The sequence below is a fragment of the Sciurus vulgaris genome, assembly GCF_902686455.1.
Source record: "Sciurus vulgaris genome assembly, chromosome: 4".
Classification (NCBI taxonomy): Eukaryota; Metazoa; Chordata; class Mammalia; order Rodentia; family Sciuridae; genus Sciurus; species Sciurus vulgaris.
Window position 1 is genome coordinate 79,315,483 of NC_136464.1, and position 27,022 is coordinate 79,342,504.

At 38.9% G+C, this 27,022-nt stretch overlaps 2 protein-coding genes and 1 long non-coding RNA gene across 3 annotated transcripts in view; all 3 read left to right on the plus strand.

Annotated features, from left to right (window-relative positions):
- Positions 1-27,022, plus strand: part of LOC306660237 (uncharacterized protein) — a gene marked incomplete at its 3' end in the record, with an annotated part of 493,624 nt that overhangs the window by 26,370 nt on the left and 440,232 nt on the right. The window lies entirely within an intron of this gene.
- On the plus strand, positions 10,508-18,224 carry LOC306659157. Its single transcript, XR_013763228.1, has 3 exons — positions 10,508-10,873; positions 13,003-13,072; positions 17,165-18,224. It is a non-coding gene; the product is annotated as an uncharacterized lncRNA (long non-coding RNA).
- On the plus strand, positions 13,635-14,852 carry LOC306659025 (protein phosphatase EYA1-like; the record flags this gene model as incomplete). The annotated part of the gene is given in 2 exon segments (XM_079136271.1): positions 13,635-13,996; positions 13,999-14,852. Coding segments are annotated over 2 exon segments (1,050 nt in total). The 5' UTR covers positions 13,635-13,800.

Sequence of the window (27,022 nt, forward strand, 5' to 3'; positions counted from 1 at the left end):
ATTCACATATTGAGCATTTGTGTCATCAAAATAGTACTAATGACCTGTGTATTTTTTACTAGATTAGAAGCACCTGTTGGTTAATTTTTACAGGTTGTCAGGATATGGATTGATTTATTCTAACAGGTTATTGGTGTTGTATTTTTAAATTAAAATTAATTTTAATAGCCTTCTTTATCCACAGACTGTTAATGGGGATTAAAAGTCTTTCTGGAAGTATGAGAATAGTCTTAAGTTAATTCATTATGAAAATCTGGTTCCACAATTGTTAGTTATTTGAATTAATCATATTTTATGACAGGTGCATCATATTTGCAGGAAGGGCAACCAAACTGGTTTATAAATAATTTCTTAAGTGAACAGTTGATGTATGGAAATAGTTAATGGATTATCCCTAAAAACCAATCAACTTTACATTTTTGACATCATAGTTTAGTGGAGGGAGTATTGGGGTAGCACGTGATAAGCCATAGATTAATCCAGTGAATTTACTGTGTTCAAGATGTCATTTTGTATTTAAAACATAGTTCATGACTTTTGTACACACAAGTCTATAAATAAAGTCCTAAGCCACCTCACCAAACCTACAATACGAAGAACACCATAATATATAACTGGGAAATAACTGGGGAATGCCTTGTAGTAAAGGCAGGATGCCAAGGTGAATGCTAAGCATCTTGCCCATGCTAAGGATTTCTGAAACGAACATTTGAGGAATAGTAATTTGGAAATATTGGAGAATAAGGAAATGTATCACTTGGTCCTTTTCTGGCTGATCTCTAAAAAACTGAAGATATACTTAACTTATGATATGGGCCAAGGATATCTTGTTCCACCATGGGAAAGTCTGCATTGACACCATGTACACTGCATTCCCTATAGTGTTAAGAGGCTTTTAAAAAGTGAGTTTATGTTGCCTGTAGCCACAGTAGACTTTCAAAAGTGTGGGATCCATAACCACTTTGGTTACCTGCTTTGCTTTATAGAGTATTTTATGATGTACAGGAATCGAAATTGTATTGGTTCATGAATAAAGACATTTTTCTTGGATACTGCACAGATGCTGCAAATGGGAAGATTTGTGTGTGTGTGTGTGTGTGTATGTGTGTGTGTGTGTGTGTGTGTGTGTGTGTCCTGGGCATGTGTGTGAATAAACATAACCTTTCTCTTTCTTTTTCTCCCACTTTCCTTTTTTTGTTGCAATAAGGACTGGTATTATTGAGGGCAGTATGACTGTTAGTGAAGCCAAAGAGAAATTAAAAGAGATCCCCAAATGAACTTTCTTGATCTTGGGAATAATCATTAGTAATGGGTATCAAAGAAAATTATTTCCTGCTGCAATGAATGCGTAGTGCCACAGGTAGTGTTCATCAAGTGGAATGGTTTGCAGAGGATGGAAGCCAGAGCCAAGAATGCTTAAGCTTGACTTGTAGAATCATTGCTTATGAAAGCTGCAAACATAAATGAGTATTTTTAATTATGGCCTACAATGTTTTTCAAGCAACACCAAGTGTGCATGAACCCTCTTTTTTAACATCCTAGAGTGAAAGAATTTGAAGCATGTATCTTCCTTTGGGAAGATAGATGAGTAAATATAAAATATTCTTAAAAAGATAACATTGAACATTTCATAGTGGTTTGGGAGTTTTTTGCATGGAATTAACATAATTATTAGAAAATTGCATGAATTAATTGTTTCCAGATATATGTTCCTAAACATTTCATAGTGTTGTAAATAACAGTATTATTTTGACTTCATTGTTTTTGCTATTTATCACATTACTAGAGCGAAATTTATGATATATCATCAGTAAATCACTTAAATGTGCTCTGTGACTCAAAGTATAGGACTCTACAGTTTTTCCAGTTTTTCTTGATCACATTAAAATACCTGAATTGCATCTTTATGAATTTAGTTCATTGTAAATAGCAGACAAATAAGATTTTATACAGCATACAATTATTTGGAGATGATTATTTTCAATGCTCCTTAATCAATTTTTCCATGTAATTCCATGATTATAAAAATCCTTGAGAGAAAATATTTTAGAGAAAAATCTGCTGATTTAAGCAAAATTATCAATGCTAACATTACCCCTCTGACTGCTGATAGTTTTACATTAGGTATAAATTTGAATTAGTGAAATAGGAAAGTACAAATACTCTAAAAGAACTGAAAAATAAATTGTTATGTTGGCAGACTGATAAATTAGCAAGAAACTAGAAAGCCCAAGTGGGATAAATACTTGATTTTCATTTACTTCTGTCATCAGAACCAAAAATGCCAAAAAAAAAATTAAAAGTAATTAAATTTTTTACAGATCTAAGATAATTTGGGACTAGTTTCCAAAGATAACCCAATATCATTGTGAAATGAAACTATTTCAAAATAAGATGTAAAATAAAAAAGATAAAGTGAGCTTATTACCAGGAAAGGAAAAAAAAAAAAAAAAAAAAAAAAAAAAACAACCTCAAAAGAAAAAGAAAAAATTTAAATGGAGGGTACAAAGTCCCCTGAACATAAATGAATTGCCATTTGTTAAGCTTGATTCATGTTGAATCATTTATATGGCCCAAATTCATGTTGAAAAAATAAGAGTACAATCTTACCATTCTATTAATTTGCTTAAAAATGATGATTTAGGATTGATCTGAAGTAAAACTGATATCACTAAAACAAAATTCGCCAAGATTTTCCTATTAAAAATAAAGAACCAGCCTTAATGGAGATAATTTCTCATAGGGTCATCAACGAAGTTTCTCCAAAATGTTTACAGAATTCTCTCACTGTTAAAATTAGATTTAGTCAACATTATTGAAGGAATTTGAATTAGAAAAGAGTGAAAACGTCCAAAAAGCTGTTTGAACATTATCAGTGGAACTTACAACAACCCTAGAGTCTAATGGCAATGCTTTCATGCCCTAAATTACAAAAGAATGTTTAGCATGATAATTTGAGATTAAAAAAACATACTAATTATCTTAGTCAAGTTAGGAAAGAAAACTTTCTGGGTGTTAGAGAATTTAATGCAGAGAAATGATTATTGATGTAGTAGGTTGAAAAACTGTAAAGTAATGGAGAGTCTAGTACTAGGTTGCTTCTTGGAGAGACAAATGGACAATGGAGTGTTAGAGAAGTCCATATGCCAGGTCATCTGTAGAAGCTAGAATTGTGATAGGTCTTTGTGTCAAGAACTATAACTACATAACTTAACTACCTAATGCTAAAGATGTAACCAAAGGCACAGAGAAATCCATGAACTCCTCCATTCTCCTATCTTCACTTTTCTACCCTGGCCTGTAAGTCAGCTGACGTGGGAGAGGCCAGTTCATTCTGAGAAACAGAGTAGGACAGGGCAAGACACAGGTTCAGCAGAAGTATGGACAGCCAATTGTTTGAAAATAAACCTGCAGAGAGAATGTCACTTATCTGGTCCCAAAAGAGAATTTTCCAACAATTTAGAATTTATATTTATATATACCCAAATTGTTGAAGCCACATGACATATTAAGAGGAACCAAATAAACTATAAATCCAAAGGACATTTATTGCTTCAAGTTCTAATTTACAATCATTTTTTAATGTTAAATATTCTATGAAAATTACATAACTTCATTTGACTTTTGGCTCACCATATTGTACTTGCCCTATCCCCTGAAAAGTTGAGATTTTGAGCATATTTATTAAACGCAAAATGTAATCATGGACTCTGTAAAAATAAAGACAATTATTAGGGCAAAATCTCACTATTAGGAAAGAAAGTGAAGAGACATAGAACTCTCTTTACTACAGGAGTAACTACTACATATAGCCCCTTTCCAATAGATTAAACGCATCAAAATCAAAAAAGATGAAAACATAAAACCCATCCTTCTTATGTTGTGCTTCTACTCATATTTACATGGAACAGCACTAGTTTTCTTTGTTTTAATAACTTATTATCAGATTAAGGACAGTTAAATGTATCTTTAGTCTGTGGACTCTTTTTTCTTTCATTTGAGTTTCTTTTTTTTTTTTTTTTTTTTTTTGAGGTGCTGGGAATTGAACCAGGGTTTGTAGACCCCCTGAGCTACAACCTCAGCCTTTTAAAATTTTAATTTGGAGAGACAGTGTGTAACAAGGTTGCTAAAATGGGCCTGGAACTTGCAATTCCTGAGCCTCCTGAGTAGCTGGAAGTACAGATGCGCACCACCAGGCCCTGTCGAGGGTTCAATCCTGTATATAGCAGGATAATGATGGAAATGAAATTTCAGAGTAATATGTCAAATAAACTGAAGAAATTAGAGTGTCTTAAGGCATGTGTGGGAAGGGACTCATGGGGCCAGAATAGGGACAGATGTCAAAAGGATTAGAAAGCAGGTAGAACAGAAAGCCAGCTGTGTAGTCAAGAGCCCAATGACCAACATGGAATTTTACCTCAATAGAATGGGTACATTACTGTCATTGACTAAATATGGCTACAATTCTGATAATGATGAATAAATAAATTAATTTCCACTAATTATGAGAGTGCACTGTGCTTTGCAATGATGTACACATTGCATTATTAAGAATGCAAAAAGGTGCCATAGAGACAGATGAGAATAAATTCACCAGAAATTTTGGTGAATGTTTTAGAAGAACTTCTGAAATCAAGAAAGATGACAAGAGAAAACTGATTTACTAATAATGTATTAAATCAAGCCACTTTAATGGAATTTGTAATAATTATAGCCTAGTAGTTACTGAAATGAAATCATCCAAGGCTACAACTTATCAACAGAATTATTCAGTAATAAGAAACTCATTCTGCCTTATCAATTCCACAACCACATGGGAAAACCCAAACTAGACAGGGAAAAAAATATATAATTTTTAAAATACTATATAAGAAGTAAATGTTTAAGGAATGTGCCAGGAATCCAACCCTATTTTGACAGGGATTCTCAGAGAATTTTGAAACAGCTACTCAAGGGAGTCTACTCACCTTACATTAATCCAATACAGCTCAATTAATAAAATTACTTCCTGAGTTTTATAACCAACACCATTTAGAAGAGTTACATTAGTTCATATTATATTGAACTTTTTCTCTAATCTAAATGTTTAAATGAAACATATCTATCATATCTCAAATATTTGAATAACAATAAGCATGTTTATTTTTATATTCATGTTAGAGTTTTAAGCAAATTTTACTGAAGAAAAAATATTTGCCTCTCAAAAATACCCATTCCTTGCCTTGACTTTGGGTGAATTATTCAAGAGTGCTTCCCTGTGTAATCTGTCTGATAGAGAATGTGATTCAATCCATTGGATTTTTTCTTACAACAATTAAGATACATATCAACATGAGAAAAAGGATAAGACCACTCAGTGGTATCAAATTCAATAATATGTTCCATTTAGTGATGGTAAATTTAGCAAATAAAAATTCAGAATATACAGCTAAATTGAATTTCATAAAAACAAGTTTTTAAATCTAGTAAAGTTTAAAATACTGAGTGAGGCATGCATATGATAAAATATTATTGTTATCTGATATTCAAATTTAAATGTATGTCCTGTGTTTTCTCTGACATGCTTAACCCCATGGTCTCTGAATCACTTCAGATGACATTATATGCCATCTGGGCCTTCTTCTTAAGTTTTCTGTTGATCTTTTCTTCAGTCCAAATTGTTAATAAAGGTACAGAAGGTTATAGTAACAGTGCCTAGGCTTTTCATGGACCTACAAAGAAATCCAGGAAAATTCCATTAACCATAACAATTCTGAACAGAGCACTGAGATTAACCTGAATAATTTTTATGATCAAAGTGAGATCATTTAATATTTACATCCTACCTCTTTTTTACAGGAATGATTTTCAGAACAGGAATAACTACCTGCAGTGTGCATATAAGAAATGAGATTTATCACTCCAGAAAGCTTCCTAGAGTAAGTGAGTGGCAACCACACTCATCAAATAAGATGTTTCTTTAAATATAGCCTTTCATGGCCACTCAAAATGTGAAGGTAATTGTGTTTTCAGGAGGGAGATGAGTTAATGCCTGGTTTCCATAGATCACACCTAGACCTAGGAATGATAATATTAGTCCCAGACCAGGTGGGTTATTCACAATTTTGAAAACTCCCAAAGTGAGAACTAAATAGTAAAGTAATAGTAAACCACTCTGGTGGTTAATATGGTCAATGTAGCCTTCTGGAAATTTGGTAGTCCTTAAGGTTTGCAGCTCAATCTTATTAACTGAGTTTAGTCCTGATTCTGAGAGGAATTCTGCAACCTGTCCTTTTTGTACACATTTTTAGCTACTTGGTAATATGTTGGCCCCATGGAATGACATACAGAAGGCCTGATAGGTGTGCTGGGTATAGGTCAAGAAAATGGGGCAATCACTTCCTTTTTCTGAAAGGTTTCTTGGGAAAAATTAGGGAAATGTTGAGCAAATCGTGATCAGATTTGCATCACAGGGTATGGAAAATTTAGTGATGATTAAAATTAAGTTGCATGAAAAATATTAGAAAAACTGAACCAGGGCATTTTTCTTGATGTGGAAAACCACTGAAGGAGAGAGACAACTAATGCTCATCTCCCATGTACCTCTCAGGGTCTCATGTATTGCCTCTCAACCAGAGAAGGTTGTTGATTTCATTCTACAATCACAAAATAGACTTGTGTCTTTCAATAACTGAAACTACCTTTTCCACAATTATCCCCTACTTGAATGTGTTTTGGGTATATGGTGCTGGGAATCAAAACCAGAACCATATACAAGCCCTCTACCACTGAGCTATACCTCCAGCCCCATGTAGATCTTATGCTTAGACATGATGGTTAAGATTTTTTGGAAGGGTTAGCATGCAAATATCAGAACATTTGAATTTTGGTTTTGTAGGACTGGTTTATTTCACTTGCATGATATTCTCCAGTTCCATACATTTACTGGAAAATGCCATACTTTCATTTATCTTTATAGCTGAGTAATATCCCATTGTGTGTATGTGTGTGTGTGTATATATATATATATATATATATATATATATATATATATATATATATATATATATCTTCTATTCATCTGGAAGGGATGGGGAGGGGAATAAAAAGGAGAGTAGAATTAATGAGACATATCTTTCCTTTCCTATCTTTGTATTTGAATACAGGACCAGGGTAACTCCACATCATGGACAACCATAAGAATAGGATCCTAATTAAGAATAATTTATACTAAGTGCATGTATAATATGCCCAAAATATACTCTACTGTCCTGTATATCTAAAAAGAACAAATACAAAGAATTTTTGGAAGGGTAATATTTATAAAATTTGCAGAGATGCATTATGACCAGGGTAAGGGTGCTTGGTGATCAGTGTACCAAAACAAGAGGCTATCTTTATGACCTAAGAACAGGTCAATACAACAAAAGAATAAAGCAGCAGAACTAGAACCAAGTTTTAAATGCTAGTCCCCCTTTTGGCAAGGTTTCCACCAGAAAAATATAATAATTACACCATTTTTGAAGTTGCTGTTAAGGAAAGAAAAACATATCTGGATTAACAGGTGGTAGAATCTCAAATTTTAAAAATTGATTTAAGTACCTCACCACTATTTTTCCGATCATTACTTAGGAATAGACCTAGATTTATAAAGGTAGCTAAATAAAATGAGAACAGTGCTTTTCTTAGATAAGTGGACTAAGAAGAGATCAAGGAATTAGACCAAGATATCTATTTAGGTTGATTCTGGATTATAAGAAGCATGGAAGTTTCTTAAAACTTATTAGTCCACACTTGAATCACTTTTACAATGAGAAACATACTATTGTCAGACTAAAACTGGCATTGATAGCTGAAAACATGACTGATTAGTTTCAAGGACAACAATGACATTAGTGGAGTTGGCTGACCAGACTGCAGCAGTAACACTGTATCCACTGTAACATAAAAACAGGTTCATATCCACCATCTCCAAGAAACGGTCAAAGTTTATCTGTCAGGAATATGCAGGGACACCAGGATCCATTCCATGTGGGCTTCCAAATATGTTGATATTTCTGAAAAAACAAACAAACAAACAAACGGTGACCAGTGGGAGAACGAGGAACTGACCCAACAACATTTTAAGAATTCTTACAATCAGCATGCCACCCCCTGGAAAACTTCCCTAACTCGTATTAAAATTAAATGAAAATTTAAAAGATGTCTCCATGACAGTGTAGCGGCAAATACTCCAGATTAAGGTGGAGTTTTCCATCAAGTGGCTTTCACCAAGAGTTAAATTTTTTAAACAATTCTTGAGGGCTTAATATTTCATCAGCAGCATAAAGTTCTTTGTTGCCAGTCCATAATGATGATTCTGATTCCATGTCTGGTGTAATGATGAACCCAAGCAGGAAGGGTAGCTATCTGAGAATTCTAGGCTCAATATGTATCCTCACTCCAGACAGTTTCCTCAGAGAATGGGCTCTTGTTTTGGTAATGTATATGAGCAATACAGATGGTTAAATTAGAAGGCACAATTTGTTTATAAATTTGTGGTCCCAAAAGGTGGTGACTTTAGTCTTCCAAATTGTCTGTATTTTTTCATGTGGTAGGAAAAGGAACTGAAAATATATCTATAATACAAAAGTCAGTAAAAATACAAGTTCATATCAAGGGGATAATATTTAGTACTATGAAAATGGCCTTGAGTTCTGCCCACAACATAATCATATATATTTTTCATTCTGCAGAATTGGCCCTGAGATCAATTATACACAAAAACATGGAAAGGAGCATATCTAGATTTTACTTTAGGCAAAGTAACGGTTCATCATACACAGATATTTAAATGATTTCTGAGAATCAATGGTTCCTTTGATTCAAAACATTACTTCCTGTACTGTAATATTTTCACTAAAAAGCTAACTTTTTTTTTTTTAATGCAAAGCTGATGCTTATGGACTCCTCTTTGTTTAACCTAATAGACTTCCGAAGATTTCTCTGTACTTAAACTTCATGTGAATAGCATTGTAGTCATTTCTGCTATGACTGTTTTAATTTTGGGAATCTCTTGATTCCACAACCACAAAATATTACTTTTTGACTGGAGCTGTGTGGCTTGTGTTTCTTGGTTGATTTGGACTTGATGCATCCATCAATGAATTTTTTGAGGAATTCCCCTTATTTGGAGGCATTTGCTGCTACATTGCCATGACAGCATCTCTCAAATTTTAATATGGTTTTACATACAAGTAGAGGAGTTATCTTGGGTAGGAATTATTTAGATTTCATTGGGTCTCTTTCTCACTTACTCATGTTCAGAGTGCCATCCATAGGCTGCAAATAAAACCAGCCTTGGTTGCTATAGAAATCTGGTTTTCAGGAACTGACAATTATGAAATATCATTTCAGATTGCCTGGAGTATGTGGTTTCCCCGCAGATTGGTTCACCACTGGAGGTTGCAGGCACTAGATATGGAAATGATCAGCTAGAGCAAAATGGCTTGTTTAATTCCACCCCATCCTGGATCTCAAGGAAGAAATTCCTACTGGTCGCCTTTGATCTATATCAGTATAAGTAAACCAAGCTCGGGCTCCTTCATTTTGTTAAAAACAGTCCCTTATGGACAGCTCAATCAGTCATCCCCTGGTTCAAAAGATAATTCTTTCTCCTGTCCTCCTTGATGATAAATTTCTTAGAGATGATTTCATAGCCAGCCCATCCCTTGGCTGTGAACCCTTTTCCTTGCCCTTTCCTTGTCTTCCTGCTGTGACTCATGTGTGACCTTTGTTTTTACTTTTTTGTTTTTGTTTTCCTTTTAATTCTGTCGGAAAGCTATTTCTGCTAAGGCAAGTCCTTCCTTACTGAAACAAATGTCCATTAAGAAAGGCATTCAAATTGAACAGATTTTGAAACATAAATGGCCTTCTACTTGTTTTTTGTTTGCTTTTTCCTTATAAGAACTGCATATACTTTTCCCTAATCCACCAAGCAAACAGGCAAAATAAGTTTTTGCATGTTTTCCCCCCAGACAGGAAATAACACTTTTCACATTCAGTATAGGTTCATAGCTCTGTGTATTTCCTGAAAGAAGATGGAATAAAAGTAACAGAATTTACTATGGGGTGGTCTTGATGCTGTGCTCAAGATTGGTGAGAAAATTCTAACCAATTAAAAACGAGGGAACAATAAATAGGTCATGTTATAGGTAGAGATCTTTGTATATAGTTCCTAAAAATTGTCTTCTAATCATCTCTCCCATTTCTTTTCATTAACAGCCTACAGTGGAGCACTGTTTGCCCAATGAGTCATGAGATTTGCCAACATATTCATTACCCACCCCCATAAATCTCTCTAGTAACTTGTTAATTGTCTCAAAGGAGTACATCCTTCCTCTTTCAGAAAGCCATGTCCCTTAAGCATCCCTGCTCTGTTCCAAAGTTTCAAGAAATATGAATAGTCTGAGACTTTACCCAACAAGGAATTTAATATATGAGCCTGCCACAATTCAATGAATACTGGCAGAAGACACAACTTCTGTGCCAGAGTCAAAGAACTCTATCAGTCACAATAAAGTTGCGTTTGCACTAGTTCCTCTTGCCATACACCCCTTCTGTCTCATAAGGTTGGCATGAATGACACTAGAGTTATAACTGTGTATGTTGTGGACTCTTTTACAGGAGAGGACCTCTGAGCTTTGTAGGCCTGAAGATTTTTTAATGTCAATAAACATACTGAACTTTTGTGTTCAAGATGAAGACATCGTTTCTCTTACTGTATAAGTATGCATGTGCTTAGTGACACAAGGGGACACTATATCGATTTTCTAAGGTTCTTTGCTCTAAAACTTTCCTTGAAAAGAGCATGGAATGGGGACTTGCAAGCTGTGCAAACACAAAGTCTCCAAAGGTATGCAGAAACTGGAGAAATTAAATATTACATGGAAAATATTTCATAATCTATCATTTGAAGGTGAATTTATATGCTATATATCAATATTAAATAGCCTGTCAAATACTTGCATATACCAGAATCTTATCCTGGATCTCCTGTTGTAAAGAAGAAAGTACAACAGTTACAGTAGGCTTTTACTAAAAGTCTAGCTAGTGACAATGAGAAAGTAGAAAACGAGAACAAATACATTAATTTGGAACAAGGTTTTATAATAACTGACCAAAAAATTAATCCTGTCTCACACATGTATACACACAAACCAAGCGGATCTCTGAGTTGTTATATCTTATTCTATATAACTCATTAGAATGCTTTTTTCTTATTATTATTATTATTATGTTAATAGTTTTAGATGGAAACAACAGCTTTACTTTTATGTGGTGCTGAGGATTGAACTCAGTACCTCACAAGCACCAGGGAAGAGCTGTACCACTGAGCCACAACACCAACCCCATAGTATTAATCTATATTTTCACATTTTTTACATATGTACAGTTTCCAGGTTACTGAGTTTCAAATATGTGAGATTTCACACATGAATTATATTTTTACTTTGTCTCAAATTTCACAACAAAGCAACTTCACACTTTAAGTAACAGAAAAGTTTGAAACAGAGCACCAAGAAATGTTTAAAAATGAGAAGCTAATCTATGCTACTAAATAATTTAATATTGCTTTCATCGCTACAAATTCAGGGTGAGAACTTAAAACTTTCTTGTAGTTATGAAAATGATGTTGATAAATATAAAAATAGCTAATATTTAGTGATAATTTTTCTTGTGTTGCATACCACAATATGTAATTTTGACATATTTTTTACTATGACACTCTAAATTAGGTAATACAACTTAGCAATTTCAATTTGAAGGACTCAAAAATATATGTTGTATTGCTCTTCTCTATATATTATTGTTATGAAATAATTTATAAGATTTCAAAATGTTTAATATTATTTGCCAATAAAAATAATTGCTTAAATATGCATTATGGATTCAATATTTAAGTTTCTATTAATTTTCAAATAATTTTCATCTCATATAAACAAGTATTTATTTTCATTTTAATATATAAAAAGAAATCATCAAATCTACGTTAATAAATGAGATAATTTATTATAACATTTCTAGGATATAAAACAGAGGACAAGAACTATTTAAGATTCACTGATGAATGTGTTAGTCACCTTTGCATCACTGTGACCACAGTAACTAACAAGGACAACTTAGAGGAGGAAAAGTTGACTTGGGGCTTATGGTTTCAGAGGCTCAGTACATGGTTGGCCAACTGCATTGCTCTGATCCAAGATGAGGCAGCACATCATGGCGAAAGAACATGGTGGAGGAGCACTGCTTCATTCATGGTGCCATGAAGTAGAGAAAAGGGAAGGAGCCACAGGGAAGATAAAGTCTTCCAGGATTTGCCCCCTGTGACCCATTTCCTTCCACCATATTCCAAATGTCTATCATTACCACCCACTTAGTCCATTCAAACTAGAATGGACTGATTACATTACAATTCTCACACCTGTGAATATTCTTGTATTAACACAGGAGCTTTGGAGGAATATTTCATATTCAAATAATAAGAATGCAGAGCTTGGAATTCTGAGTCTTTAATGCACTTCAGTCTCTGCCTTTCAAAATAAACTAACAGTGCAGAGATTCTATGTTCCCAGGATGGATCAAGTGAACTTCTACATTTCTCTGCTGAGGAAAGGGAAGAGAGAGAGAGAAGATGCCAAGCAAATATCCTTTTATTTTGATTACTTATCTTCAGAGAAATGCTGAAGAGATATTCCAATAGTTTCTATTACACAACATTAATATAGGAACATTTATACAAATAAATAGAAAAGCAAAGTATTACGAGCAGACATATGCTTTAAAATAAAAGGAATAAAAAAAATCTCTGGAGAGGCAGATTGTTTTAAAAGTGATCTGGTATTAATTATAAAAATGTGCCTCAAAGATATATTCAAAGTTCTGTCAAATTGATTGTATGACTATGTATACTATGTATTCATGAACTTAGGATGCCCTCATGCTGTCCCTAAATCAATCACAATGTCTCCATTTTAATTTCAGGAACAGGATATTCTGAATTTATTTTAAAAAGAAAAGTTAACTTTATTGGAGTTGTTTGGTACCTTGTAAGGTAATTTTTATCTTAGCTTTTCAAGTTTATCCATATACAAAATCACATGTGTGTATATATGTGCATGTGTGTGTGTGTGTGTGTGTGTGTGTGTGTGTGTGTATGATTTACTATATAAACATACTGCCATAATATTTGTAAGAGGTAGCCAGATTGATTGACTTGGGAAATATGCTATGTGAGTTCAAAAGTTCACATTTTTTATTCCTTTATCAATATATTTCTTTGCACAATATATTTTATCTCTTTGTATCTGAGTTTGTGTATCTATAAGCTGGAATGATAGGGATACCCATCTTAAAGATAAAGGTTAGGTACTGGTTTTTTATGTTAAAAATATTACTAAAGGACTGGGGTTGTGGCTCAGTGGTACAGTGCTTGCCTAGCATGTGTGAGGCCCTGGATTTGATTCTCAGTATCATATAAATAAATACTGGCATTGAGTCCATTCACAACTAGAAATATTTTTTTTAAAATATATTACTACAAAGTAATAATTTTATGTTCTCAAAAACTAGGTCTAGGACAATATGCCTTTCACTGCAGCAGTATCCTCCTTTTTCTCTTTTGGTTAAAAGAGAGCATTGTCGGTCTCAGCCATGTGCTCTGTATAATTAAGAGCTGACACTGAAGCGCAGTAACAACAGCTTCTAATTTTTTACCCCTGACCACAGGTGCAAACATCTCAAACCAGTTCAGATGTTGCTGTTTCCTCAAGTTGCAGGTCTATGGAAATGCAGGATCTAACCAGCCCGCATAGCCATCTGAGTGGTAGTAGTGAATCCCCCAGTGGCCCCAAACTCGATAACTCTCATATAAATAGTAATTCCATGACTCCCAATGGCATCGAAGTTAAAACAGAGCCAATGAGCAGCAGCAAAATAGCTTCAACAACAGCAGACGGGTCTTTAGACAATTTCTCAGGTTCGCAATCGGGAGCAGCAGCTTCAGCCCAAGACCAACTCACCAGTTCTCTCCACCACAAATTTATCCTTCCAACAGACCATACCCACATATTCTCCCTACCCCTTCCTCACAAACTATGGCTGCATATGGGCAAACACAGTTTACCACAGGAATGCAGCAAGCTACAGCCTACGCCACCTACCCACAGCCAGGACAGCCCTATGGAATTTCCTCCTATGGTGCATTGTGGGCAGGCATCAAGACTGAAGGAGGATTGTCACAGTCTAAGTCACCTGGACAGACAGGATTCCTCAGCTATGGCACAGGCTTTGGTACCCCACAACCTGGACAGGCTCCGTACAGCTACCAGATGCAAAGTAGCAGTTTTACAACATCATCAGGATTATATACAGGAAATAATTCACTCACAAATTCCTCTGGATTTAACAGTTCACAGCTGGACTATCCATCTTATCCCAGTTTTGGCCAGGGTCAGTATGCACAGTATTATAACAGCTCGCCATATCCAGCGCATTATATGACAAGCAGCAACACCAGCCCGACGACGTCGTCCACCAATGCCACTTACCAGCTTCAGGAACCTCCATCCGGCATCACGAGTCAAGCTGTCACTGATCCCACAGCCGAATACAGTACAATACACAGCCCTTCAACACCCATTAAAGATTCAGATTCTGATCGATTACTTCGAGGTTCAGATGGGAAATCACGTGGACGGGGAAGAAGAAACAATAATCCTTCACCTCCTCCGGATTCTGATCTTGAGAGAGTGTTCATCTGGGACTTGGATGAGACAATCATTGTTTTCCATTCCTTGCTTACGGGGTCCTACACCAACAGATATGGGAGGTGAGGATGCTTTGGCTCAGAAAAACTAAATTATTCACCTGAAGAAACACATCTATTAACTGGGAATACCAGGAATCGAATCTAATCTTCTAATTGGTCTGTTGCCCTCAAAGGAGGGCCGTACCCAGCATTAAGTGTCAGGATTTTGTGCTGTAGGCATGGGGATGCCATGAACAATAATAAACAGCAGGGTGACATGATCGAAGTACACAATTGGGGAGATTAATCTGATGGCAAAGAAAATTACTGTGCAGTGTGCCCAGCAGGAAATAATAAAGGCCCAAAAAGTGGCTGTAACACTAGAAGGCGGGAGATAGGAGAGTGGTTACAAATGAAATCTTGATAGGTCTTTGGGTTGGATTTAGCTGTTCAGCCTTTCCTTTAGACCGCGTGGGCCCCTGTGTGTTGAGTCCCATTTGGCCAGGTCCACTCTGGCTTTCTTCTTTCTCTGTTTTTGTACCATTTTTGGCAGCTGTCCCATGTTTGGGATTCACTGAGTTTTCTCCACAATCAAAATTAATCTTTGGAATGGTGAAGTTCTTTTTCTTAATTCTCTAAATGGGTATTATTTTCATGATGTTGAAAGGCAGTCTCTTAGGTAAGGACAAAATTAGCACAGTCCAGTGTCAGATGTCTAATCAGTAAAAATTACCTGATTAGCACAACCAAAGGTTTGGATTGTTTTGTTTTGTTTTGTTTTCAACTCATTCAGGCAATAGTTCAACCGTAGTTTGTTTTTCACATGCATGCTTTTCCTTGTGGTAATTCAGATATATTTTAATTTGCATCAAAACATTTTAGGCCAGCTGGCCAGTGATAGGGACTTACAAACTTGAAAAAAATGAATATTCCCTTGATAGTATTGATAAGCAGGAGAAAAGACATCAGTGGAACCCTTGGATCTCCTGGGTTGTACATATCATTTGAATAACATTTTTAATAACGTTTTGTAAAACAAAAGAAGCTTCAACATATGATTTTTCTCTTTTCTCAGATAAAGTAGCTAATTTGCAATGCTTATTCTTAATCCTTCCCCTGTGAACAACCAATATGGGGCTTAAATATAAGCTACTTTTGTATTCGGAGTGCCCATTCCTGTTTTTCAGCTTCTTTTTTTGCCCCCAAAACAAAAGATCCTGAATGGGGAGAATTTTTAAATGACATTCAGGTTCTGTTTGTGACTATAATATTAACATTCTAAGTAAGGAATTGTTTAAGGGGCCTAAAGTAGGTACCCCCCCTTTCATTTGATTGATATTGCCTAATAATTTGTCCTCGATTTGAGCATACTTAATGAGATTTTCACATTGGGCAACAAATCCTCATAAACCTGCTCACCATGTTAGCATCTCACCTCACTGGGCCTAAGTAGTTGCCAATGAAGGCTTAGCTGACCATGTAAAATGGGTGCAGGTATAATTTAGGAAACTTATTGCACAAATTAAAATATAAGTACCATATCCAAAGGAACTAGTCATACTTTCTGAAATAGTTGAATCATTTTCTAGAAGCAATTTCTAACCTAAGATTAATAAACAGCAATTTTCAAACAAGATATATTCTACATTGTGATCCAAAGTAGTGTAGCAATTTCTAGGCATTTGTGTAGATTTTGATCTTACAGAATGAATAGAATATGTATTTAAAGAGGAGAGGTACAAAAGACATTTATATATTTTAAATGTACTTATAAATTGAAAATAATATTAAGGAAAATTAAAAGGCAAATTCGCTTTTGGGGTTTTCTAAATTTTTTGTTTGCTTTGTACAGCCCAATAGTTACTTTGTACAGCCCAATTACAAATTCAGAATGCTATAAATATCTAAAATTGGAATAGTGACCTAAGATATTAAATAGTTCTTGAATATCTGACCTTAAAGAATTTAAATTAGAAAATTTTTATTGTCTGGAGTATTTGCTTGCTTTGTTTTACTGTTAAATTCTTTAGTTTTCAGTGTAGAAAAATAAAGTGGAAAAAATAATAGGACAAAATATGCAAAGGCATATAAACCAGAGCTGCAGTAAAAATAGGGACAATTTTTCTTTTAATTCTTTACTGGGTATATCTAAGCAATAAAGAGAAACTGCTTCTTCATCAACATTTTGCTTCCATTTTTAGCTCTTATAATAAAACTGAAATGACTTTTGGACTGTAAAAAAAATTAATCTTTAAAATGAATTCAGTATTCTCCAGTTTGTTATACAAAATTTTTTATGTAATCATTAAGTCAAAATTACAATGTACATTTAATTATTTGAGATCCTCACATATTTTAATTTGTTTAGATGTTTCTTTTCTTTCTTTTCTGTTTCAGAGAGCATAGCATAATTGAGCAGTGAATTCTTGAGCTGGATTTTAAGAAATATTTGAAAACTGGTGCTGTTTTGGAACTGAATGAATCAATGACTTGAAAGATTTATGGGAACTTGAAGTCTTATCCAAAATTATTTAAGTTATTCCCCTCTCCCCACAAATTCACTAGCTATCACTGAAAATACAGACAATGGTTTGGACGAGAAAGACTGAATGGCTAGACAATATGAGAACATAAAAAATAATGAAACTTGCTCTCTAATTTCTATTCAAATCTCATTACTGCATGCTTATGTCTTTCAGCTACAATACTACTTAAATGTTCTGAGAATCATTTGTTTCTTTTTTCCTTGCTAAAATTCCAATTTCTACAGTGAGACCTAATACGTAGCAGGAACTTGGTAAAGACATGTAAAACAATAAAAATAAATAAAAAGTTTATTAAAAATTAAATTTAATTGACAGATAAAATCTTATATACTTGTGGTATGTAGCATATTTTGATGCATGTATATACAGCATGATATTAAATAAACTTTTATTCTTGAAATTTCTAGGTACTGATTGATAAATGAGTAGATTCTGCATCACAAAAGCCATTTGTAATCAGAACTAATTTGAAGTACCTAGTTTTGAGTATCTTTTATTGCTCACTTTGGAGTTGACATTTTTAGTAATAAGAATACAATGATAAATTACCAGAAGAGTTTGTACATTTATACTTGCATGCTTGTGTGTATTTGTAAATAATCAAATTTGCAAGCAGATGATTTACTGAATGATTTGTGCTGAAAAATGGCAAAACAAATTCCAGCATTTAATGCAAAATCCATGGTATTTTTGATACTTGATACCATAAAATTATCTCAATATTGATCCCTCTTGTTTGGAGGCATCAGTATCTTGGACTGCACAGCTCCTGGTTCCTCCACCTCTCTAGCCTGCAGATGGCTATTGTGGAATACCCAGCTTCTGGTTGTATAAGATAATCAAATAAATCCCCTTTTTATAATCATACATCCTGTTGAGAATCTGAGTACAGAAATAATATACTATTAAATTTCTGTTATAGTGTAGCCACCATTCAAAAGAGAAAGGTCACAATAATTTTGAGATATATGCTTGTAGCCTTTTTCAGGGAAAAGCACAGCAAATTATTATAATTCAAATAAAATTAGCTTTTTAGTTTCTCTTAAATATTGTATTTCTTGTGGAAATTATTCTAAATGTAAGACAAATTCTGATTGGTCATGACAGACATAAATTAACCTTAGTTACATGTCCCACTACCTAGGTATATAATACTTAGTGATGAAGCATGCTGCCTATGTGGCCAGTAATGTTTTTTATTCACCCCACAGCTATTTGTCACTGCATTGGCCAGGATGATACATGTCTGTAGTAAATGCTGGCTGTTTTGAGGGAGAATGCAAAATCAAGAACTCAGAGTCTATCAAGCTTTTAAGAGATGGGAGGTTTGTCAGTGGAAACAATGCTGTGTACTCCAGATCTTATAATATCTCTTATAATGTTCAAATCTTCTTCCAGAATCTTGATATCTTCTGGTCAAGTTAGAAATTTACTATGACCCAGTAGCTATTTAAATTCTTCACTTAAAGAGAGTAGATCTTATGCCACAGAAAATAAGGGCTTCTTCAAGAACATGAGGAGTCTATGCTGTGACTCTCCCACAGAAACTTGCCATACAGTCCAGAAAACATCCTTACCCAGCACTGATCTAAAGCACCTTCCAATTTGCTAGATGGTCCAGATTTCAGGGAAACTGTACTGCAGCATATGTCTGCTGCCAAGACTCACCGTGCACCCCAAACCTTGATGCTTCCAAGTAATTTGTTAAATGAGTCAGAGCATTATTCCAAAGTGTGCTTTATGCTCCTCTAAAATCCAAAGAGGAAACAAAGATGTCCAAGGGCATCAAACAAAATGCAATGCCATGTGGTCACAAAGAAGGACTAGTTTAATTTATTTTAAAACATTGTAACTTCATCTTCTATAACTCATTAAATAGGTCTTATGGAAAAATAAGATGTAAAAATAATATTAAGATATTTAGAATAAGCATACTTTTGGTGGTGGCCTTGGTATTATTCAATATTGACAATACATCTATGGTTGATAAAATGAATATGCAGTTATGTTGTTAAGATTGAAGTTTTGCATGAAAAAGGTATACAATGCAGTCTTATAAAAATTAATGATTTATAAAGTCAGAATTTTAAATATAAAGCAAAAAGTACATCTTAAATATTAGGCATTACACACAGATTTCATATCAACTCTGGATTGACAATTTAATTTCAGAAATTAAGGTAATCCACTTAACACAGGATTTATCTTGAGGTCTGGCACATTTTATTTGGCATTTTCTATATTGTCATGACTGGCACACATTTGCTCAGTTTCCTGAACCAGACAGTAAGGAGACTGGGAAAAACGGACAAACAGACACAAAAATAGAAAAAATGGGACTCAGTGGTTCAGCCTGACTCTGGTGGAGGAAGACTGACCACAGCAAGCTCAGCAGCTTCATTATATAAGTTTAAACATGAAAAGGATTTACTGTGAGAAAGCTTCTTTAAGATAATAAAATGGAAGTTGTGGGTAAAACAGTCCCATTAGGGTTTATCGGCATGCACCCACAACTCTTTACCTCCACGCAGGTGGCATTTGAACTCCTGGCAATGAACTAATAAATTCTGTGGCTTGCACAGAATCCTCATTTTAACAGTGTTTCACCATCAACTGGTCAGTTTTTGATCAGTGACTTCCTGCCGAGAATTTCCCAAGAGACATATCACCTCTGTCTGTCTATGAGCAGTTTAAAGCAATGATTCATTCATCACTCCAGACACTACATGGAATTAAAAAAATTGTAATAAGTATATTTTGATTAAATTCAAAAGTATCTTCCTAAAAGGAAATTGTTTTGACAAAGTGATGGAGATGTAAGTCCCTGGCAACTTAAAATCATGATTATGACGTTTCTGATTTTACATTATACTCTTAACTTTTTTGACAAATTTTAATTAGCATAATAATAAAGTGCATTCTTTACCAATTCCATTGGGCACTTCATTACATTTCAAGTTCTAAAAATTACTGATGGTAATTTTTATTTGGTTTGTATATTTAGACTAATTTTTGTTGTTTATAACATACTCTCTATATTTCAGCCACTCAATAATTTCCTATGTTATCTTCATTTTAAATGAAGCTTCAATTTATAAGATTGTTACTTCAGTTATATAATTTGAAATTTAATTTTAGAACTGACAAATTGAAATGTGATATAGGTGTGAACTAGCATCCTAATTTATGGTTCATTTCTCATGTCACAAAGCAAAGTTTCCAAGTTTTGTTTTGTTTTATTCTAATTGATGTGTAATACAACCTGACTCATAACAACTTTGGTGTCAGATTTTTTTTTTTAAATGAGTTGTATTTACTGACTTTGTACTAGGGACTATGATATAAGGATAAGATAAATGTTCTATGTGTACAGTTTAATGAGTGACGATAGGATATTTGATAATTTTTTTTGTTTTTGTTTTGTTTTTTGTCTTTTTCCTTCTGAGTTTAATATTTGGTCTTGTTTTAGCTTACTAGTCACATTGAGAATGGAAATATCCCAGTACCAATTTATTGCTTGCTCAAAATAAAAATAACAACAAAAAACAATAAATTTAAAAGGCTGGCATAGATGTAGGGTTAAATAAGGCCGTGGCCGGGTTGCCCAGGTTAGTAGGTACACAGATCACCTGCCCCATGTTCCTTTGGGTGCTAACCCTGAAAGGGGACACCCCTGAGGAAACCCTTTCTCCCCTGGAGCAGCACTTCTCAAGGTCCAAAGACCCCCTGCAGGGGCTCATCTCCAATTCCCAGAGGCCACTGGAGTGGAGCCTGGAAACTGGTGTGGGGTCCCCCTGGAGAAGGGTGCAGTTGCTAGTTCTGGGACAGGCTTCCTGCAGAAATCTGCTCTTAACAAGTTCTCCAGGTGACAATAAAGCTTGAGAGCCAGTACAGCTGACGGTCAATCACAAATTGAGGTTCAAGGTGAAAGTCAGGTTGGAAGGGGATAACCCTGACTCAGACGGAAACCCTGGAAAAGCAGCCTTATTTCCTGAAAAGCACAGGTTGGCTTCCCTCACCAACACAGCAGCAGCAACCAAGCAAATACCCGCAGCTGGGGAAGCAGGTGGCTCTCAGGCACCACCTCCTTTCCTGGTTCCCCAGGCTGAGGACAGGCACCTGTGTCTCATACCGTTTCCGTGTTACCAGGTGGGGATGATATGATGAGACACTTCACACAGTCCCATTTGAAGTGCTAAAGTGGCAGGGAAGTGTTCATCTCTTTAAAAATGAAATGTCCCCAGGCTCAGATACAGGGGACAACTGGGGGAATGGAGCCTTGCAAGACAAAGGTCAATCTGACAAGCCTTGCCAGGAGGCCACTGCAGCATGTGACAATGCCTCTGTCCCAGGTAGCTCAAACGTGCAGATGTTCTCTCAGGATGAGCCGAGAGCTTCTTCCTTTTCAGAGTGTTAACCAGAGATAATCCAAGTGTTTCTTGCTCATTCTCCCCCAGTAAAGGGCAAAGCAGTTAGGAAAATCAGCCTGACAAATGTGGCCTAGAGCTGTCCCACATAGCCAGGACAAGCAGAGACCAAGAGCTAAAGACTGTCCTCAAAAGCTCCTATCAATCTACATGGCAACAAACTACTCCAGGGCTCAGATGAGGCCTGAGGGAGAAATGGAGCACTGTGGCCAATTTGGAAATGAAACATCATTTCAGGCAGAAAAGATGGGCTGCCTTTCACCTTGACTGTGTCATTGACTCACAGGGAGGACCTCAAGGCCACAATGACCATGCTGGACAGGTGGTCCTGCCCAGATTAAAGAGGTGTGCTATCACACCAGAGGGAGGGCCTTAAAGGGCAACGGTGCGGGGCTGCATGGATGGCGCCCAGTGCGGAGGGACAAGTGGCCCAGACCTGCCAGCGAACCAGCTTCACTCCCCAACAGTAGTACTGTGGAAAGGCCTATTCAGCCAGAGGCTGGCGAGGGGACACTGGAGGTCCCAGGAGAGGACTCAGACCCCTCTCCCCCCCGTTCTCATGGCAACTTTGGACTGCCACCTGTGGACATCCTGAGCGGGTTTTATTTTTGCCTGAGAGCAAAGTAAAACTGCAGAGTGTAGCGGGAGGGCAGGGGGCACAAGGAATTGAGGAGGAAAAGGCTTAGGACCTCCAAATCTAGCTGTCTTGGTTCGTCAAGTTTTGCTCCAAGGATGCACTGCCTGTTAAATATAGTTTTGAAAGTCTTTTATAAGTTGCATGCTCAATTTTTAGCCAGTTTTAGCCAGTGAAGCTGGTTTCTGTCCATTAATAGCAGCACAGGTTAACTAAATAATAAAACTCCAAGTGGCCCCTGACTTGGCTACGGTTCGCCCTAAGTTCAGGACAAGACCTGGGAAGAAATAGCCCTTGACATGCTGAATTTGCAAGCCTAAATATAAAGTGACAACGGCAGCTCCTGCTTGTTGCACGGAGAACTAGGCCCAGCAGCAGTCACCCTTGGGCAGACTGGTGACCCAGGACCACACAGGGCCGGCTTTCCAATAAGAGTCGGGCGGGCACTCTCCAGAGAGAACACATGCTGTCTGGGCTTGGAACCTGACCCTCCAGCTTGGCCAGACACTCCCATCCAGTCTGTTGCCTTCTGTCATAAGGAGATGCCCACGGTTCTGCCTGTTCTCCAGGCTACACCTTCCAGGTGGCTCCAGCACTGGGTACACTTCACCCCTCTGTGCCCAGTCGGACCCACAGCAGAGAGCAGGGCACAGGAGTGGACAGGAGGGCAGACAGAGCTGGCAGGAGTAGATGGGCTCCTCAAGAGCATGCAGAGGCCCATGGAGACTCCTCCTGAAACAGCAGAGCTTCACGTGTGAATTCCATGAGAAAGCAAGGCTGGAGAAGGACAGGCTTAGGAGGCTAGAGAGGGCTGCCGTGACCCAGGAAATCCCTCCTAAAGGCATGGGGAGGGTGGGAACAGCCAGGTGGAGCAGCCTGGAGACCCCAGCCTTTTCTGAGTAGGATCACAATGAAAGGAGACAGCAGCAGGCTGAGGGGCGGGCGGGGTGTAGGGAGCAGGGACGAGGAGACCTGCAACAGTGCTGTGGCAGCCAGGCTGGGCCCAGGGGAGAAGCCATCCGTGAACCAGGGAGGCCATGGGGGGCGGGAGCGGGCAGTCAGCCCCAGAACTGGGTAGGAGGTCAGCTGTGTGGACACCGCCCCACCTTCGCTCTGTGGCCTTGAAGGAGGCGTGGAGAAAGCACACCCACCAACGGGTGAGGGCAGAAGGCCTCAGGCAGCCATGAGTCCTGGGACTCTGTTGCTACTGCAGACACCTCCACCTCTCAGCCATGGCTCAGTCCTACCTTATCTCCAACTTCATCTCTGTGGACTGTTCAATGTTATTTCTTTTCTTTTTCTCCTTCCTTCCTTCCTTTGAACTCAGGGGCGCTTAACCACTGAGCCACATCCCCAGCCCTTTTCATTTTTCATTTTGAGACAGGGTCTGAGTTGCTTATGGCCTCGCTAAGTTGCTAAGGCTGGCTTTGAACTTGTGATCCTCCTGCCTCAGTCTCCAAGTTGCTGGGATTAAGGCAAGCACCACTGCGCCTGACTTATGCAATGTTATTTCAAGCATAATCTCTCACTCTTTCACAAACCTGACTCTTGCTTTCCAGAAACCTCCAGCAACTCCTCACTGGATACTTCCCACAGACTGGCCACTACCTATAGCACCAGGCTGTGTTATACCATGCAGTGGTCCTAAGAAGCCCGTGGGATGGTGTAGGACCCCTGTCCATGGGTCAGGAAATGAAGGTGCATAGGAGGCAGGCAGCCAGCCAAAGTCACAGTGCCCAGTGAGCACAGGGATCAGGTCCAACCCTGGGTCCCCAACTCCAAAGCAAGCAGTGCTCTATCTCTGTCCCACGGGAGCAGCAGTTCTTAGCCCTGATGGACACTGGGGTCCAGGAGAGCTGGCAAAAAGCCCCTATGCTGGGCCCCATTCCAGGTGTGTGGATTCAGTTTGTGAGGACTGGGGTCCAAGTTGGGTTGTTTCAACAGCTCCTCAGGTGACTGATGTGGAGCCAGGACAGGGAAGCAGCACACTGGAAACTCGGCAATGGTCAGGGCCTCGTCCATATCCTTGTTCAGTGCTGTGCTGGCCTTTGTTGGATGTCTGAGGTGTGTCCCTGTGGGGCATGGATGTGGTTGTCTCCCCAGGATTCTCATGTTGGAGTCTTGGTCCTCTGGGTGGCGATGATGGGAAGCAGTGGACCTTTAGGAGGTGGGGCTAGTGGAAGGTCACTGAGGGTGCTGCCTTTGGAAGGATTAAGGTTAGGGACCTTGAGGTAGTGCTCTCGAGAACAAGTTGCTATGAAAGCCTGACTCTGACCCTGAATTTCTCTCCAGTTTTCTGTCTGGCCACATGGCCTTGCTCTCCCACATGACTCCCCCATTGGGGTGCCATGGGCCACAGTGTCTTGACCAGAGTCACGCTGATGCCAGTACTATGCCTTTGTACCTTTGAAATTGTGAGCTAAATAAATCTCTTTTTAAAATAATAGTACCCAGCCTTGGGTTTTTCGTTGTAATAATAAAAAGGGTACTATAAAGCTTCCGGCGTCTGGATGCGGTGCCTAAGGTTGCCTTGCTACAGGAGGGGCCAACCAGTTCCTGCACTACAGTCTCCCCTCCCTTCAGCCACCTTCTATGTGAAACACCACTTTCAACCTGTTACCCATTTATGTTCAGAGTTTTTAAGGCTCGCTCAAGGTTTAAGGATACAGCTGCAATTCCCTCGATAGGCATTTGAGACCCCCTGAAACCTGGTCCCAACCTGTCTTTTCAATCCTATCTTGATACTCATAAATCCTCGGATCTGACCAGGCTGTTTGTCCCCTGCATGAGCCTGGTACACGGCCACCAGTGTGTCTTCAAATGGCACGTCCTGCTCTGTCCTCCAGCTGTCTTGACTGTTCCCATCCATGAGGACCCAGCTCCCTGGGGTCCTTTCCAACTCTAAGTATCAGGACTAAGAATCTTCCTGGGCTCCATGGCCTACTTGGCTTAGACGGCTCCTCATTCTCATTTCAGTGTGCACATGTCCTAATTTCCCAACCATATTAAGGTCATTTGAGGGCATAAACTGCGGGAAAATACTTTTATCTCCCCTACAGTGACGGCCACTGCAGATCTGAGTGCCACTGGGCTTTCTGCACCCCTACCTCAGTGCTGACGGGCTTACCTGTAATATCGGGACTGCAAGTAGGTGGAGCACACGGCCTTGGACACGTGACTGGCGGAGCCAAAGTCGATGACCTTCACTCTGTACGGCTGTCGGGATGGATCCACCAGCATGATGTTTTCTGGTTTGAGGTCAGCGTGGATGAGACCTAGGCTTTTGAGTTTCATCAGGGCTGTGGCCACCTGCTGGAGGACTGGGCGAATGTACTTGAGGGGCAAGGGGCTAAACTTGTTCTGCTTCAGAAAGTCATAGAGGTTTTGCTCCAACATCTCAAAGACCAAGCACGTGTGGTTCTTGTGCTGGAAGCACTCGTAGGCCCGCACGAAGTTGTAGTCGTCAGCACTCTCCGTGCTCAGCCGGGCCAGGATGCTCACTTCAATCTGACCTTGCCGGGCATAGGACGGGTGGTTCTTCAGGATCTTGATGGCCACGATTTCATTGGTGCCCCGTTTCCAGCATTTGACCACTTGCCCGAACGTCCCTCGGCCCAGGAACTCGAGGACCTCGTAGGTGTTGGTCATGGAGCACAGCACCTCATGCTGCACCAGCTGGTAATCGCCTTCGCTGTTGGAGCCACTGTTTTTGGAGGTGGCAGTGGACGTGGTGGCAGTGGCTACAGTGGCCCCGCTGGCATTGTTCTGAATCATGGGTGGATGCTCTTCGATGATCTGCACGCTGCTCGTGTTCTCAATCTCCTCGCTCTTACGCTTGAGTCCACATTTTTGGTAGGTGTCAAGAAGGCTCACAGTGCTTCGACGCATTAGGTTGTGTGGTCCGCCGAGGACTTGCCCCGTGACAGAGGTGCTACTTGCTGATGTTACGACTATGTGTCCGGTGCTTCCTGGGAAGATGATGGTCTGCTCGTAAGGTAGGCTTGGGTTTGGGATCGGCAAGGAGGTGCTGACGGCTGTGGTGGCTGGCTGAGAAGGCGGGATGTTCTTGCTCTGGCTATACACTTTGCTGTGGGAGCCGTACCCAGTCATGTCCCAGTTGGAACTCGGCTCGACTTTCAGTTTCTTCACACTACAGAAGGCACTTGATTGAAGGGTGTGAGGGGAGAAAACTTGCACATGTGAGGCCATACCTTCGTACACGGGGGCCATCGGGGCCGGGGTGTCCGCGATTCATGGCAACGGAGCCGGGAAAGCGGCGCGCGAGCTCGGCCCCCCCAGCCTCAGTCGGAATCTGCCATCTTGAGCCTGTGTCTCCGCTCTCGGCGCAGCCGAGGCCGCCAGCGCCCGCATCACCGCCTCACTTGGCCGGCGCCGGGGGAGGGGGCCGGCGGGCGCGCCGCCGCCGCCGCCGCCGCCGCCGCCGCGGCCCGGGCCCTGCGCGGGGGCTCGGCCGGCCGGGCGGGCGGGCGAGCGCCAAGGCTGAGGGCCGGGCGGCCGCGGCCCCCGAGCGGGTCCGCGGAGGGCGGGAGCCGGGGCGTGCAGCGCGGCCAGGGCCCGGCCGGAGCTCAGCTCAGCTTGGCTGTGTGTGGGGGCTCCGGCAAAAGTTGCCCGGGAGGAGCCATTTTGA